Consider the following 15,775-nt stretch of genomic DNA (forward strand, 5'->3'; position numbering starts at 1 on the left):
AGATGGCCCTCAAGATGACCCTGAATAGCTTGCAGTTCATCACAGATTGGAAGTGAGTGCAGCCCACAAACAGAAGGTACTTCTGGGCTTTAGAAACTGGTGAAGGAAATAAGTTAAAAGTTTAACTCTAGAACCAAACTGACCATCTCTGTTCAAGTCCTGCTCCACTACTTCCTATCTGTGTGACAGTGGTCTACTTACAGCAACTCTGAGTCTAGGTTTCCTCATCTCTAGGGATGTGACACAAGAATCCACTGCTTAGAGTTCTTGAGAGGAATAAGGAGACAGTACGAGTAAAACACTTAGATAAGCAGTAAGTGCAATGTAAGACGCTATCTGTTATGACCAGAAACACAGCATGGCTGGGTACCAGAAATAACAGACACATGCTACAGGCTCCTACTCAGTGTCCTGCTCATGGTTTTATGAAGTTTACGCACCCACAAATATGCAATTGATTTAACAATCTGTGCATATTTTTTGTGTTTGGTGCTGCGAATCGAACCCAGCATCTTGTCGATGCTTAGCAAACACTCTAACACTGAGCTACAACCCCAGCCCAATTTGTGCATTTTTAAAAGACTAGAAAGTAAACTGTTAACAGTTTTTCTCACAGAGGAAGGCAAGCACTGATACATACCTGAAGAAAGATATAGGCTGCTGGTTCCCTCCATAGCAACTTCCACAGCAAGTACACTGCCTGAAAGACAACTTTGACTCCGTACCGGAGAACTGGGGGCCCAACTGTAAGTCAGAAAATACCTCTCACTACTGAAGGAGCTTCTGATCTGCAGGCTACCCCACCAACTCCCACCCATTCAGAGGAACCTGGAGGTGACCGCATCCTACCTGTGAGACTCTGAAGTTCCATCAGCTTCACAATCTGAATTCTGTCGTTCTGCAAGACCTCATCGTGGGGTTTGGAATCTGAAAGAGACTGTCCCCTTTACTGGATGCACCAATCTTATTTAAAGAACTTTTCAAAACCCCTCTCTTCCTCAGTAGCCAGAGAATGAAGCCAATTCCCATCCAGATTCCACCAGAATGGTCAGTGGGAAGGCTCAAATCTTATCCACCTTTACTTAATACCATTCCTGGCACATAGTAAGTACTCAATTAAACCGATCTAGGCTTGCTGGTGGGCAAATCTTCCCACCGCAAGGACATGCCTAGGAAGTCCCACTCCACCAGCACTCTCACAGAGACCAAAGTCAGTAGTGCTGTTTCCACTGTCCGGTGAGATGGAGTGGAGCCAACCTCTGGAATCATTTACATGGAACAAAGTGAAGGGGCAGACACCCCTGCACACTGTTGGGGAAGGGGAGCTGGGGAGCAAATGAACATCCCTAGTCTGCAGAGTCCTGCCCTAAGGGATGGGGAATAAACGTGTTGCCTGTCCGCTCGGACACAGCTGGACAGGGCAGCTGCACGCAGATGTCACAGAAACTGGAGTGACACGCGCCCGGGTTCCAGTCCCACTCTTTTCCACTTCACTAGGAGAATCAGACCCTGCGTCAGAGTCGCTTAGCACAGTCGTAACATATGGCAAACAGGAACCGAACTCCTCCAGTCTCTGAGGGCTGCTCAAGGGGGCAGAGACAAAAACGCGGCTCCCGCCTCGGCCCCCCTCAGGGCCGAGGGGCACAGGCCGAGAGAGCAGCCTCCCTTCCGGGCCCGGGACACTCACTGCAGAACCCCAAGAAGGTCACCGCGAAGCCGCGTCTGGCCAAGGACAGCGCGTGGTACTGCATGCGGGGGCTGCGGCCCACGTCGCCCAGTACCACGATGACCACGTGCTGGGCGGCGCGCCCCCGCCGCCTGCGCTTCCACCCGCTCAGAAGCAGCAGCGGCAGCAGCAGACACAGCGCCAGGAAGGCCACGCTGGACGCCGCCATCTTGGCCGCCAAGCGGCGGTCACGTGACGGATCCCGTGGCCAGGCACGCTCTGCTCAGGGGCTTCGCGAAGGCGCGGGGCTCGAAGGGGCGGGGCTCGAAGGGGCGGGGCTCGAAGGGGCGGGGCTCGAAGGGGCGGGGCTCGAAGGGGCGGGGCGGGGCGCCGCGGAGGAGTCCCTAGGGGCAGAGAGTTAGTGACCTGTGAACACCTGTGCGGTTCCCCGGACTCTGTCTCCCCTTTCAAAGTAAAACTTTCCTTATAGGGGTTTAGGAACTTTTTTTCAGTGTTCTAGGAAAATTTCAAAATACTGTGAGAAGCCAGGCGCAGTGGTGTACACTTCTAATCCCAGCCACTGGGGAGCTGAGACAGGAGGATGCAAGTTCCAGGCCAGCCTCAGCAACTTAGCGAGGCCCTGTCTTTAAAAAGTGGGGGGCTGGGGATGTAGCTCAGTGGTGGAGCACTCCTGGGTTCAATCCAGTACTGGAGAGGGAAGAAGAAGACAAGAATTTGGAGGAGCCGGGCGTGGTGGCGCATGCCTATAATCCCAGTGGCTTGGGAGGCTGAGGCAGGAGGATCACAAGTTCAAAGCCAGCCTCAGCAAAAGCGAGGCGCTAAGCAACTCAGTGAGACCCTGTCTCTAAATAAAATACAAAATAGGACTGGGGATGTGGCTCAGTGGTCGAGTGCCCCTGAGTTCAATCCCGGGTACCCCTCAAAAAAAAAAAAAAAAAAAGAATTTGGAGGAATCTCATAAAGTAAAGTAATATTGAGAAAGGAACCTGTCTTTGCTGTTAGAAGTCAGGAGAGTGAGCGAAAGGAACTGGGGGCCAGGAGGCCTTGTGTGTTCCAATTGGGAAAGTTCATCAAGCAGAAAATGTATCTCCTTATTTGTCAGGATGTATGTAGTACTTCAACAAAACATTCCAAATATAAAGAGAGGGGGAAAGTACAAAAAGGCAGTAAAATCCATAATGACTTTTAAATCTCCCTAGCAAAAAGGGAATTTCTCTACTCACCCTCCCAAAGTAACCACAGTGGTTTATCATGTCCATGCGATAGCTTTTTTGCTCAGAAAACCATCCTCTTGCTGAGAAACACTGACAGCACGCTGGTGAAGCCACCTGTGCCCACCCACAGAGTCGCCTCAGACCTGCAGAGCCTCCTGCCTCCAGTCCAACAGACAGCACCCTAGAACCTGGGCAGTAACCCTAGGACAGCATGGCCTGTGCAGATGTGGCACCCAGTGTCCCAGAGCTAAAAATTCCAGATTGCAAAGATTCAGTACCAGAAAAACGCTGTCAACCATTTTTATATTGATTGCATATTGAAATGATAATATGTTAGAGTTATTGACTTAAACGAGATAGATCGTTGAAGTTAATTTACCTGCTTCTTGCTGCATTTTGCTTTTTTAACATGGCGATGAGAACGATTTGAAGTGCCGGTGTGGCCGCCTTTGTAGCTGGAATTCTACTTTCCTCGCAGGGTGGCCCCTGAGGGTGCTTTCGGAGTAGGATGTGCCCTCCCACGAACTCCTTCCAGACTTTTTAAAACAAACAAATTTTGCTTTGCAGGGCTTTTGATTTCTGAGATGCCTTTGCTGTTGCTCGATCAAAGACCTAACCTGTGGGCTGGAGGATCGGGGGCAGGGAGAACCAGAAGCACCCGCTCTCCAGGGGCTGCCCCGCCCACCCCCAGGCCACCCCAGGCTGCAGATCAGTCCTGCCCGGCCACTTGTCTACTGGTCTGCAGGGGAAGGCGGTGGAGCAGGAGGCGGGAGGAGGGCGTGTGAGCTACCTGGGTGGGGGTGCCTGGTGCCACAATGGCGAGGCCAGGGCTGCTGCTCCTGCTGCTGCTGCTGGCTTCACCACCACTGCAGCCCTCCTCACTGCCCAGGCCGGACACCGCAGAGGGCAAGGCCACCCTCGTGGGCCTGATCCTGTCTGCACTGGAGAGAGCCACCTTGTTCCTGGAGGAGAGGCTGCCTGGAATCAACCTGGACGGCGTGGTGGGCTTCCAGGTGCTAGAAGGTGCGTGCGCCCCCACCCCCGCAACCGTCACCGGGAAACCACTTCTCAGCCTGGTCACCTGCCCTGCTCTGACCCCTGGGGCCGGGCGACCTCTGGACCTGAGAGTAGCCTGCTTGGGCTGTAAGGAAAGGGGAGGGGTGGGGACCTGCTTTTCCTGGTGTTGGGGCTCAGCTCGCTGTTATCAAGTCTTTTAGAAGGAGGAAGGATTTAAAGGCAACATGAGCAAAGATTTGGAATTATATCCTCAGAAGGAAATGATCCATTCGACAGCCCTTCCTGACCTGCCATGAATACGGGGTGCAGAGAAAGTCCTTTGAGCAAGAGGGCCACTCCCCTTACATGAGGCAGAACAGGAATGCTCAGCGTTCTGCTCAGCTTCCTCCACTTCCAGCCAAAGCCACCTGAAGGTCCTGAGAAAACAGCCGCGTGTTTGTTCAGTTTTGAGAGATCTGAATCCTTAAGGAGAGGGTTGGAGACAGGCCAAGGCCGGCAGGGACACACGTATCCGTTGCAGCAAGCTCCTTCCTGCAGGCCACCCTGACCAAAGTGGCAAAGGGCTTGGTGGCAGCCAGCATTGAGGCAGCGCCCAGTCCCCTCCCTCTTAGGGTGCAGCTCTCTGCCTGTGCAGGCTCCAGGGCAGGAGGTGGAGCCCGGGCAGTGGGCCTCCTCGAAGCCCCCCCCCCACTCAGCAGGTCGGACCCCAGGACACCCAAGGCCCTGTCCCCCTCCCCTCCCGGCCAGGAAAGAAACATACCCAGGGTCTCCTTCATCTGACCCCAGCCCTGCCTCAAATTCCTATAGAAATCAATAATAATCTTGACCCCGCAGGTCCAGCTTCCCCATTAAGCACAGCAGGCACAGTTCGGAGGGCCCACAGAATTTTTAGGGACCCACGAGAATGTCTTATGTGGTAGATGAGCCGACACTAACCCTAAAAGCAAAGGGTCCCTCCAGCTGCCCCCCAGCCCTGAGCTCCTCCTGGTTTTCCCTGTGGGCAACAGACTCAAGTCTCCTAAGTTAATACTAACGACTAAATGTTCCTAAGTGCTTCCTTTGCACTGGGTAGTGCTAAAGCCTCTCTCCATGAGACCATTTAATTCTTACCACCTCCCCCCCACCCAGAAGTAATAACTGTCACTGTCCCCATTTTACATATGAGAAAAGCAAAAAAGAGAGAAATCGAATGACTATTTCTAGTTACCCGATGCAAAAATATTCCATCAGGACTTGAACCTAGGCCTCAGAGACCAGGCTCCTGGCCACAAGAACCTCCTATCCCTTGGACCCCACCCATCACTCAGATCAGCCCCTGCTTCACCATTCAGGGGCTAGTGCTCCCCTGCCCCAGGCTCCAAGCGCAGAAAGCAGGGGGCTCAGCTCAGCTGTAGCGCAGCCCGCGGGGTGGGTGGGATGCACGGTGATCCCCTCTGCTCCCTCACAGTGCAGCTTCGAGGAGTAGAGGAGAGGTGGACACCCGACCCCCTGCTGCGGCCACTGAGCCTGCGCACCAGGAAGCTGGCTGACCGGCTGGAGGCTCTCCTACGCAGATCCATCTTCTACCTCAAGCTGAGTGACCCCACATACCTTAGAGGTAAAGCAGGGGCGGCCCATGGCTTCAGGAAGGCGGTGCTGGGGTGTCCGCGCAGTACCCCTGTGTGGGCTCCTTCTGGCGTGAGACAGGGTTGGGAGGTCCTGCCACCGCCCCTTTTTGCCCACCAAGCTGCGTGCAGAACTGGGAGTGTCTCAGTCATCCCTGACTTGGATCCAGGGCCCTCTCCCACCCACACAGACAGGCAGGACAGACACAGGGTCAGTGCAGACCCAGTGGGCCTTCATCCTAGACCAGGGGGGCGGGTCTGCTCGGGCCTGTCCCGCAGGGTGGAACTTCTAAAAGGCAGGTTGCCCCTCTGCTGTGCAAACCTTAGTGTTGTGCTAGCACCTGTCTTCTGCCTTGTAATACCGAGCACTGTCTCCACATCAGACTCTTACAGAGGGACCCATCCTACAGCCTGGCCTGAGTTGTTCTGTCACCAACTCAGTGGGTCCTTTAGCCCAGGCAGGATAGAAACCAAACACAGCTAACAAAAAGTGGGTTAGTAAGACTTACTCACTGCCCTGTAGGCAGAGTAGGTGTTGTATATTGTACATCTTGGGGCTAGAAGTTAATGTTCTCAAAACTATGTGCAACCTCTCCTTGTACCTGCATCAGTTTGCACACAGTCAAAAATGTGTCTAAAATTGTGTCAGGTCTCCCCCACCCTGACATGTCCTTCAGCATGTGAATGCACTTAAATGAGGGTTTTGGTTACTTTGGGGCAAGTGGCAGCAGTCAGATCTGCCTGCACCGGTTCTATGCTTTCTTATGTGTCTTCAACAAGGGAGTGATCGTGGTGACTCACTCCTGCCACCCCAGCAGCTTGGGAGGCCGAGGCAGGAGGATGAAGGCTTCAAGGCCAGCCTCAGCAACTTAGCAAGTCCCTAAGCAACTTACCAAGACCCTGCCTCAAAATAAAAAATTTTAAAAGTCTGGGGATGTAGCTCAGTAGTAAAAGCATCCTTGGGTTCCATCCTCAGGACCCCCCAAAAAAAGTTGGGGGGGGGCACTTGTAAAACCAGTACCTCACCAGGATCCCTCCCCTCTCCACCCTCACAGCTCAGATCACTTGCCAGGGTGATGGGGGTCATGAGCCACTGCACTCCTCATTCTGGAAGGGCAGCCCAGCTGCAGGAGACCTAGCCTTCCCGGCCCCCCTGCAGCCGAGGCCCCATCCTCTTGCACACACCCTTATGCACACACCCCTCAGAAGTCGCCATTTTACAGCGGAAGAAAGCGAGGTAGGGGACCCGGTGCCTAACACCGGCCCAGCCTGTCTTCCTAGACCCGGGGCTGCACCGTGCGACCGAATCAGGAGCCTGCTAGCTCCTCCAGCGTGTCTCAAGCTGCAGTGGGACGCGGTGGTGTCAGTCAAAACCCTTCCAATGCTGCACCCATCGTCTAGGGAAAACATGTCTTGGGGGCCTTGTATCTGTGTGTGTGTGTGTGTGTGTGTGTGTGTGTGTGTGTGAGAGAGAGAGAGAGAGAGAGAGAGAGAGAGAGAGAGAGAGAGAGAGAGAGAGAGAGAGAGAGTTCTTTGGTTTTGTTGAAGGAAAGGAGCTCTGTGAGATTCAAACCCGGGCGGAGCAGGCGGGCCCAGGGCCGCCCAGTTCGCCGGCCGGCGCGCGGGGTGGCCCGGGTGGCCGCGCTGGTGGCTCCGCCCCTCCCACCTCTCCCCTCCGCCAGAGTTCCGGCCCAGCCTGCAGCCCGGGTTTTGGAAGCTGCCGCGCACCTGGACGCACACCGACGCCTCGCTGGTCTACCCGGCGCTGGAGCCCGCGGACTCGTTCTCGGAGGAAAGCAGCGACGCGTGCCTGGTGCAGCTGCTGGGGACCGGGTGGGCCCGCGCTCCCGCACCCCGGCTGCACCCGGGGAATTCATGAAGAAGCACGCGCAGCTCCTCCAAGGCGGCCCCGCAGCGCGTGGGAACTCCTCCCCGACCCGAAGTTTCCCCGAGTCCCACTGCCCCGGGACAGAGCCTCGGGCAGCTCCTGCGGCTCTGCCAGGCCCCGGGTCCCCAGGCCCCCAGGCCCAACCTAGGGGCCTCTTTTCAGGCTCAAAGGCACGGCCCGCTGCAAAACTTTTGCTCCGCCCGCCCGGCCGGCCTCCCTCACTCACCCCTACCCTCCAGGCCGACCCTGCCCCGCGCACTGCTCACGGCCTACCGGGGCTCCCAGCACCTCTGTCTCCCCAAGGAGCTGCGGGTCTGGGAAGGCAGGACCGAGCCTAAGCTCACTAGCCATTTTATTCTGCTGCGGTGGGGGTGAGGGAACTGGAGCAAGGGCCAGGGCAGCCCCCCAGTACAGGGTCCCAGAGCAGAATGGGCAGCAAGCGCCCCCTCTCCGCTCAGCATCCTTCAGAAAGGAGTTGGGCCAGGCCACAGCTGGGTCCGCCCAGGAGCAGCGCTCCAAGGAGAGCCCCTCCCTTGTTACCTCTTTTTTATAAGGCAGGCTTGTCATAGGGTGAATGAACCTGTAGGGCCCAGGCCTCCAAGCTGTCTAGATTCGAGAGTCCATTGTTTAGGGCCGTGATGGGAAAGATGTCATTTGGGGACCCCACAGAGCCATAGAAGTCTCAGCCTGGTAGCTCCCAAACTCCTCTCACCAATATCAAAGGAAATCAAGACCCTGGACACCTGTATTTTATTTGGCAACCCTTGTGTCCCACCTGGAGCCTACGAAGGGTTCATATAATAAGCTGGGGCATCAACCAGGGCAGACCTGGGTTACAGTGGAGCAGCACCCTTAACAGCCACGGCTGCTCTCCCCCAGGACCAACAGCAGCCAGCCCTGCGGGATCTCAGACTTCTGCGGGACACTCATGACCCAACCCAACTGCTCAGGCTACAAGCTGTCCCACCAGCTGCTGTTCTTCCTCTGGGCCAGAATGGTGAGTGTCTGAGGGGGAGAGGAGGGAGGATAGGAAGGGCTGGTGGCAGGTAGCAGCGTCTGCCACATGCCAGGAAGTTAAGTGGCTTTTTGGACTTGTGCCTCAGTCCTCAGGAGGGAGAGGTGAGAGTCAGCTCCTTTGCTGAGCTGATTAAATAGTCATGGGTGGGGATGGACTGGGGACGCTGTTGGCCTGGCTAGAGAGACAGGTTTGCATGCTAGGCTGGATCCGAGGACAGAAAAGCAAAGCAAAAGAGAATAAAATAGAGGAGGCAGAAGGAAGAACTCGGCAAAGGACAAATGAATGGAAAGGAGGAGGACTGTCCTTGCAGGAGAGACCCGCCAGGCCCCTAGTGAGTGGCAGTGCGCGTCCTTAACCATGGCCAGAGGGAGGGGGTTTGGGAGAGGAGGGTAGGGAGACGCGGAAGCCTAAGCATGTCCTCCATCTTGGTCTGGTATGTCCCACCCTGGAAATGTCTCGACAATTTCTATGATAAAATGACTCCAAGGAACCACTTGAGAGGCTTTTAGATTCGTTTGTTTTAGCCTCATTTTTCAAAACAGTTGAACTTGGAGAAAAAGAGGGGCAGATTCAGAGCGTGTACCCCAAGGCTTCAGGGAAAAGACGCCCAGCAACCCACACCAGCTTCGCTGGTGTCTCAGGCCTCCTGGATGCACAGCGCCCCCTGTGGCCTATGGAGCTGGGGACAAACATGTTCTGGGTCAGGACTCGGGGGCTTCTCTCCTTGGGGTCCTGGGGATCAAAGCCTGCTCCACCTCTTCCACACCCGACATCCTTCCAAACCTCACATGGTAATAATAATAATTATAAAAATGTTAAAAGTATGTGTTTCTTTAAGGGCCCAGGGACAGGACTCAGTGGTAGTGTGTGTGCTTAACATGTGAAGCCCTGGGTTCAAGATACATTGATATGGAAAATTAGAGCTGATGATATCTATTCCAAAAACATTAGTGACCAGAAGTCCTTTGTTTGATGGGGCTTTTTAAATTAATATCTCTGTGCAAGCTGTTACAGATCAATATGTTATTAGATTGGACAGGTCAGGTTACTCTGACCATTGCTACCAAAGTTTCTAAAGCCTGTTCTCAATCCCGTTCTTCTCTTCCTGCGTGGGATAGCGACCAGCCAGATCCAGGGCCCACTTTTTGAGTAGCACAGAAGCCACCCTGGGGTTAGTCCCTGATTACAGCACAATGGAGCATTTGCAGAGCACCTTCTAGGGTGTTGTCCACTCAAGCCGGAGCCCCTCTAGTGCAGCCCCTGAGGCCTCTTCCTTTCTGAAGACCTTGAGGCAGAGCCAGGCTCTGGCCCAGCTCTTTTGGACCTCCAGCAGTGGAGCAAGCTGAGTGTGTGGGTGGAGAAGAAAAGTGGTGGAAGGAGAAGTCCTGCCCCAGACGCAGCTCCCAAGACCATCCCAGAACTGCACGTTAAATGTGCGTGTGTTCCCTGTCCCCCGGTGTCTGTCCCCAGCAAGGATGCACGAAGGGACTGTTCGGCCAGGGTCAGCACTACATCAGGGTCTTCTGTGCCAACATGATGGACCTGAACCAGAGAGCCGAGGCCATCGGATACGCCTACCCCACCCGGGACCTCTTCATGGAAAACAGTGCGCCTGGCCCTCTGCCCTCGGGATAAAGCAGCGGGGTGTTCCCGGGTGGTCTCTCTCACACATACACACGCACGCACGCACACACACATGCACGCACACACACACACATGCATGCACACACACGCACACAGGAGTAGGGTTGCCAGGTTAAGCAAGTTAAAGTACAGAGTGCTTGGTTAAATATGCACTTCAAATAAGCAATGGATAAATTTTGGTGTAAGTGTATAAGTGTATCCTAAATATCACATGGGATATACTTACACTAAAAAGGTATTCATTGTTTATCAGAAACTCAGATGTAATTGAACATCTTATATGGACCTGTCACTGTATGACCACTTCCCCCAAAGGCTGACCCAGTGACGGAGCTCACTAAGCCAGGCCCAGTAGTGCATGCCTATAATCCCAGTGACTCAGGAGACTGAGGCAGAAGGATCACATTTCAGGTTGACCTCAGCAATTTAGCAAGGCCACAAGCAAATTAGTGAAACCTGGTCTCAAAATTTTAAAAAAGGGCTGGGGATGTATCCCAGTGGTAAAGCACCCCTGGGTTCAATCCCCAGTAAAATAAAGAGAGGAGGGACAGAGGGAGAGAGAGAGAAGGAGAGGGAGGGGGAGAGGGAGAGGAGGGGAAAAATACAGACCCCCAAAGCCTTAGAGACGAGGTAGAAAGGGAGGCCCTGGGTGGCCGCTCCTTGCTTGGTTGTCCACATCCCTCCCTGGCACTGAACAGTCCTGTGGTCAAGGCCCTAAGTGGTAGCAGGACACAGGTCTGGGAGCCCCTGAGGGGGAGTCTCCAGCTGCCTCCTTCCAGCTCCTGTGTGGCATGCACACCTCCTGGCTCTCCTCCCCAGGCGGGAGAAGGCAGAAGGCCCTGTGGTGGCCCTGGAGAGGGGGAGGAGCTGGGCCTCAGGGGACAGGCCTGCAGAGGTCCCTGTTTGCTTCCAGTCATGTTCTGTGGAATCAGTGGCTTCTCCGACTTCTACAAGCTCCAGTGGCTGGAGGCCATTCTCAGCTGGCAGAAGCCTCAGGAGGGATGCTTCGGGAAGCCTGGTGAGCTGCACGGCTGCCCTGGGGACAGGCTGCATTTCCAGATCAGGCGGGAAAGGATGCGTTGGTGTCGGGGCACCGAGAGAGGTCGTAGCGTGCCCACGCGGGCATGGGCGCTCACACACAGGCGGAAATGGACTTGGAGCTTTGGAAGCCAAAGTTTTGCAGGTTGTGAGGCAGTTTTGTTGGAGGTGTAGTCCCTTGTACCCGCATCAACAACACCAATCATTTAACCAGTGTTTACTGAGCACCTACTAGTGTGCCCGATGCTCTAGGCTCTGGGGGACATCCGGGCCTGAGAGAATGAGGCAGAAACTGCCTGAACATCCAATGACCAGTTCTCAAGGGGACTGTGAAGGAGAGGGGCTGAGAAAGAGAACTCCGGGAATGTTCTGCAGGCAGCGCAGGCAGAGAAAGCTCCTGGGGGGAGGCGGCATACATCAGAGGCCAAGAGCCCGGGGCGCCCCTTCCAGCCCCCCACCCCCATCTTTGGAGTAAGTCACTTTGCCCTAAGGATTTCCTCCTCTGTAAATTAATGAGATCATCAGCCACCTTCCCGAGTGTAAGGGGACAGATGTGACCCACGCCGAGCCTCCCAGCCTGTGGGCAGGCTCCCAGGAAATGCTGGTGTCCTCCTGAGAAGCTTGGGATTCCCAAAGAAGCAAAGGCTTTTGAAATGAGGGAGTGGAGTGGGTTTTTAAAACGGAATCAATGGACTGAAGAGTTTCCAGTCCCCAGACCGGCACATTGAGCAGGTCAAGGTGGGTCAGGAACTTGTGTTTCACAAGCACATCGTGTTTCCACAGGGATTATTTGGGAACTACAATTTGAGAAATTGAGAAATCATCAGTCGAGGACAGATTTAGGCCAAGTGAAAGGATCTGCAGACAGGTGCAGGAAGAAGCTTCTAGAATAGCCTCAGAATTCCAGAGAAGATCTGAGCAGCTGGAGCTGTTTGGAGGGGATGAAGCTTACTCAGCAATGTATAAAACTCTGTCTTGAAAGTTCACCTCTCACTCTTCCAGCTGCCAGGAAGGAGGGCCACCCCAAAGCCCCTGCGCACCAGCAGCATGTTCTGAGAGTGAAGCGGCGAGAGAAACAATTTACAGGTAACGAGGTACCCACGGGGCCTTGGTACCCAGGAGCCCGAGGCTGAGCACTCATTCTCTTCTGCCTGCACACTGAGGGCCCTGGGCCCCAGGGTCACCATGTCCAGGAGGCAAAGGGAAGGGTAGGCATCGCTGACCATCACCTTTTGGGAAGTGGGGAGTTCAGAGATACTGAGTCCAGTTAGAGAAACATGAGGGGCGTCCACAGCCTGCTGATGATCACAGAGGCACCCCCTCAGTCAGCCTGCTCAGCAGACTAGAACCTGCGCCAGCCACCTCAACAGGGGGTTCAACTTAGGGGACACATCTCAGAGGTGCTGGAGGAACTGAGAACAGAGAAGAGGCGCCCAGAGGTTAGCCACTGCAGGAGCCGGTGGGACGGTGGGAGGAAGCTAGGGGAGCAGAGCCTGCTGGGGGCTGCACGCAGAGTGACCAGGAGCAGAGAGATGCTTGGGCTTCTCCCCTCATCCGCCAGCACTTCTCCCACACAAATCTAGCCAGAAGCCCAGGCAGCCTAGGAGGGTAGTTTGCAGGGGTCTATGTGCTGGGGCTGGAGCAAGGAAAGGCAGAGAGGGACCTGAGAGCCAGTGGACAAGTGACCAGACAGGCCTGGTGGCCATGGAGCCTGGCAACAGGCCTTCTGTCCAGGGCCATGAGGAACAGTGCCCTGTCTCCCACGAGCATCCTGCTGTGACAAGACTGTGCCCCACAGTGTCCAGAAAACTGAGAGTAGAGTGTGTGCAAGGGAAAAAGACAAGAGTAATGTCCAAGAAAGGGAGAGAGGCAGGCAGGGGGGATAGGAAGAGGGCTTTGGTTTCAATTTTCATTAATAAAAAGCAAATAACTGCAAATTTGCTGGGCATGGTGGTGCACGCCCATGATCCCAGCTGCTTGGGAGGCTGAGGCAGGAGGATCACAAGTTCAAAGCCAGCCTCAGCAACAGTGAGGCACTAAGCAAGTCAGTGAGACTCTGTCTCTAAATAAAATACAAAATAGGGCCAGGGATGTGGCTCAGTGGTCAAGTGCCCTGAGTTCAATCCCCAGTACCACCCCCAAAAAACGTACAAATCTTGTGAGGCAGAATCAGGAGGGAGGTGAATAGTCAGCCCTCAGCTTGGCATCCGACGGTCCTTGGTAAGTGATTCCAGCCGCCAGACGCCTCTCCATCAACCCGGACGTGCCCTCAGCATCTTCCCACAGGCAGACAAGGGAGGAGGGGACATGCAAATCCAATGAGCCCCTTTTGTGGTCACCGCAAAAGTCGTGCAGGGGAAGAGAGAGGTTCTCCAAGGCCACTGTGTGGCCAGGCCTGACACAGGACACTGGGGCTGCTGCCTCTGTGGTCCCTCCCCAGACAGCTGCCTGTTCCCAGAGACCGACAGCCTGACCTGGCACTGTCCTGAGGGCCAGGAAGAGAGCAGTAGAAATCCCGAAGCCTGAGACCTTTCCTGGGGCCCCCAGGTAGACCAGCAGCCTAGGAAAGGACCAGGAGTGGCATGCTCATCCTTCACGCAGGCCACGCCTGCAGTCCCGGGGGCTCAGGAGGCTGAGGCAGGAGGATGGATCAAAAGTTCAAGGCCACCTCAGCAACTGAGCAAGGCTCTAAGCAACTTAGGGAGAGCTTATTTCAAAATAAAAACTACAAAGGGCTGGGGGTATGGCTCAGTGGTAAGGCACCCCTGGGTTCAGTCCCTGCTACCAAAAAGGAGGTCTCTCTGGACCAGTGTGCGGCCTCAGGTCAGACCCCATGCTGGGCTGGGGAGGAGGCTCCTGTCCCAACCTGCAGAGTCTTCCCCAAGACAAGCCAGCAGGATTCGCTTCCCGTACTCTTAGGCCAGCTGGAGGGGCACAGCTCCCAGATGAGGTGACCCTGGTCATTGCAGGAGTCATTGGCAGTCAGCAGCGGGTGAACGGGTGCCTGCCCAGCACAGTGGGCTGAGCAGGGTGCCGAAGCGCCCGCACAGCATCCGGCAGAGGGCTGAGTGACACCTGAGCAGCGCTCGTGCCAGGTGTCCTGAGGAAAGGGCCGGGGCTGCCACTGCTGGGCACTCACCAGGGCCTCTCCCTGCAGATGGCTGCTCCTGCCATAACACAGCCATGGCGGTGGCAGCCCTGGGGGGCTTCCTCTATGTCCTGGCGGAATACCCCCCAGCAAAGGGAGAGCTGCATCTGTCCACACAGTCACCACCAAGCGGCGACTGAGAGGGACGCTCCCCACCTGCTTCCCAGAAGAGGAACAGGCCCCTTCAGTCCTTCCTCAGGTCCTGGGGGCCCAGGCCACACCCTGAGGAGGAGGCAGCTGAGGAAACCGACCGGCAAGGAACCTGCGTCACCGGCTCGGGGTGTTTGGAAGCCCTTCATGAGCAGGGTCAGGGAATGCAGGCTGGGAGGGGTCCAGGCATGAGCAGATGAATACATTTCGAGCATAATCAGGAGCCGAGTCTTGTCGTTCTGAGCCTCCGACAACCTCTCGGTCTCTGTTTCTAGGGTCCAGTTCCCCTCAACACACTTTCTAGGAACGGACTCACTGTTTCATTCTCCTTTCTGCTACTGTGACAGAAAACCACAGACTGGTGATTTATAAACCACAGGAGTGTATTTGTTCTACGGTTCTGGAGGCTGGGAAATCCAACGGAGTGAGCATCTAGTGAGGGCTTCATGCCACGTCATAACACTGCAGAAGGGCGGGGGGCATGTGTGGAACCGTGTGGCAGGGGGACTAAGCAGGGTCACAATGTCACATCATCATGTCAGCAAACATCAGCAGTGGTCAGCAATGGGGCTTTGTGCCCTGGCTGCCTGGCTTCAAACCCAGCTCTCTCTGTGGTTGAGAAAGTCACGAACTTCTCTGTGACTCAGTTTCCTCCTTGGTGACATTGAGACACTCCCCACAGTGCTGCGGAGATTACATGTGCAGAAGACTGATAGCAGACACAGCCCATACCACGCGCCAGCCATTACCTGCTGCACAAGGTGCTATCTAACGTCACACGACCGGGACTCCTCCTGAGGCACGGGAAGGGACAGCTGCTCCTCAGGCTCTCATTCCCAGCCCCGAATTATTCCCCCCACTCAGCACCATCACTGGCCAGAGCTCAGACACTGGCTGAGCAGTTGAGAGCAGGCCTCAGGGACCTCGGCCCAGCTGCTGTCTGTGCAGCTGTGATGGGCGGTGCACAGAACAGGGGGCACCTAGACTCCAGGGTGGGAACCGGCCAACAGCCCTGTCATGCCGGAAGGCCTTACGTGTGTCATCCTGCTGCTGGCCATCCTTTGTGATAGCCAGGTCCCTGGAGTGTGTGGACTGAAGTGCCCCGCTCTGGCAGAGCCCAGCTCAGCCGGTGGAGGCGGCAGGGGACAGGCTCCTGAACCTCTCCTCCCCGAGGTCTGCCTCTGCTTGAGCCTCCCCTGCTGCCCCCTGGGTGCTTTCCCATGATGGCGCTTAAGCTGTCAGGCCCGAGGATTCTGCTCCTGGATTGTGCTGACAAGTTTGGCTTGTTTTCTTGGGGAACCAGAAGCCAGGATGGAACACCCACTTGGCACCTCACACACAGAGCTTTACCAAGACAGCACACGACC

General features: G+C 55.4%; 2 protein-coding genes across 5 annotated transcripts in view; one reads left to right on the forward strand and one right to left on the reverse strand.

Moving 5' to 3' along the window:
* The window catches only part of Alg1 (ALG1 chitobiosyldiphosphodolichol beta-mannosyltransferase), an 11,784-nt gene extending 7,429 nt beyond the window's left edge, over nucleotides 1–4,355 (reverse strand). Inside the window, exons 1-4 of one of the 3 annotated variants that reach the window (XM_047533257.1) lie at nucleotides 3,692–4,355; nucleotides 3,281–3,437; nucleotides 850–927; nucleotides 641–744 (exon numbers count right to left, since the gene is read on the reverse strand). In XM_047533257.1, the coding sequence (XP_047389213.1) occupies nucleotides 641–744; nucleotides 850–927; nucleotides 3,281–3,296 (198 nt within the window). In that variant the 5' untranslated portion in view covers nucleotides 3,297–3,437; nucleotides 3,692–4,355. Of the gene's footprint in view, nucleotides 1–640; nucleotides 745–849; nucleotides 928–1,687; nucleotides 1,919–3,280; nucleotides 3,438–3,691 lie in introns of those variants that run through there. The other 2 variants (XM_047533256.1, XM_047533258.1) reach the window with 2 other exon arrangements.
* On the forward strand, nucleotides 3,605–14,631 carry C18H16orf89 (chromosome 18 C16orf89 homolog). Of its 2 annotated transcripts, none has more exons than XM_047533260.1 (8): nucleotides 3,605–3,924; nucleotides 5,366–5,515; nucleotides 7,205–7,335; nucleotides 8,290–8,407; nucleotides 9,899–10,034; nucleotides 10,986–11,090; nucleotides 12,113–12,196; nucleotides 14,268–14,631. In XM_047533260.1, the coding sequence occupies exons 1-8, from the start codon at nucleotides 3,717–3,719 to the stop codon at nucleotides 14,284–14,286; spliced, it is 951 nt and encodes a 316-aa protein (XP_047389216.1). In that variant the 5' UTR covers nucleotides 3,605–3,716; the 3' UTR covers nucleotides 14,287–14,631. The 2 variants fall into 2 exon arrangements, with proteins under 2 accessions (XP_047389216.1, XP_047389215.1); XM_047533259.1 differs by having other exon boundaries at nucleotides 3,607–3,924; nucleotides 7,205–7,355.
* Nucleotides 14,632–15,775: the final 1,144 nt, after the last annotated feature.

The sequence above is a fragment of the Sciurus carolinensis genome, chromosome 18, assembly GCF_902686445.1.
Source record: "Sciurus carolinensis chromosome 18, mSciCar1.2, whole genome shotgun sequence".
NCBI lineage: Eukaryota > Metazoa > Chordata > Mammalia > Rodentia > Sciuridae > Sciurus > Sciurus carolinensis.

Coding starts and splice junctions, on each gene's coding strand:
- C18H16orf89 (XM_047533259.1), top strand. CDS start 3,717: ATGGCGAGGCCAGGGCTGCTGCTCCTGCTGCTGCTGCTGGCTTCACCA. Junction 7,356..8,289: donor GTGCAGCTGCTGGGGACCGG/GTGGGCCCGCGC, acceptor GCTCTCCCCCAG/GACCAACAGCAGCCAGCCCT. Junction 11,091..12,112: donor GGGATGCTTCGGGAAGCCTG/GTGAGCTGCACG, acceptor TCACTCTTCCAG/CTGCCAGGAAGGAGGGCCAC.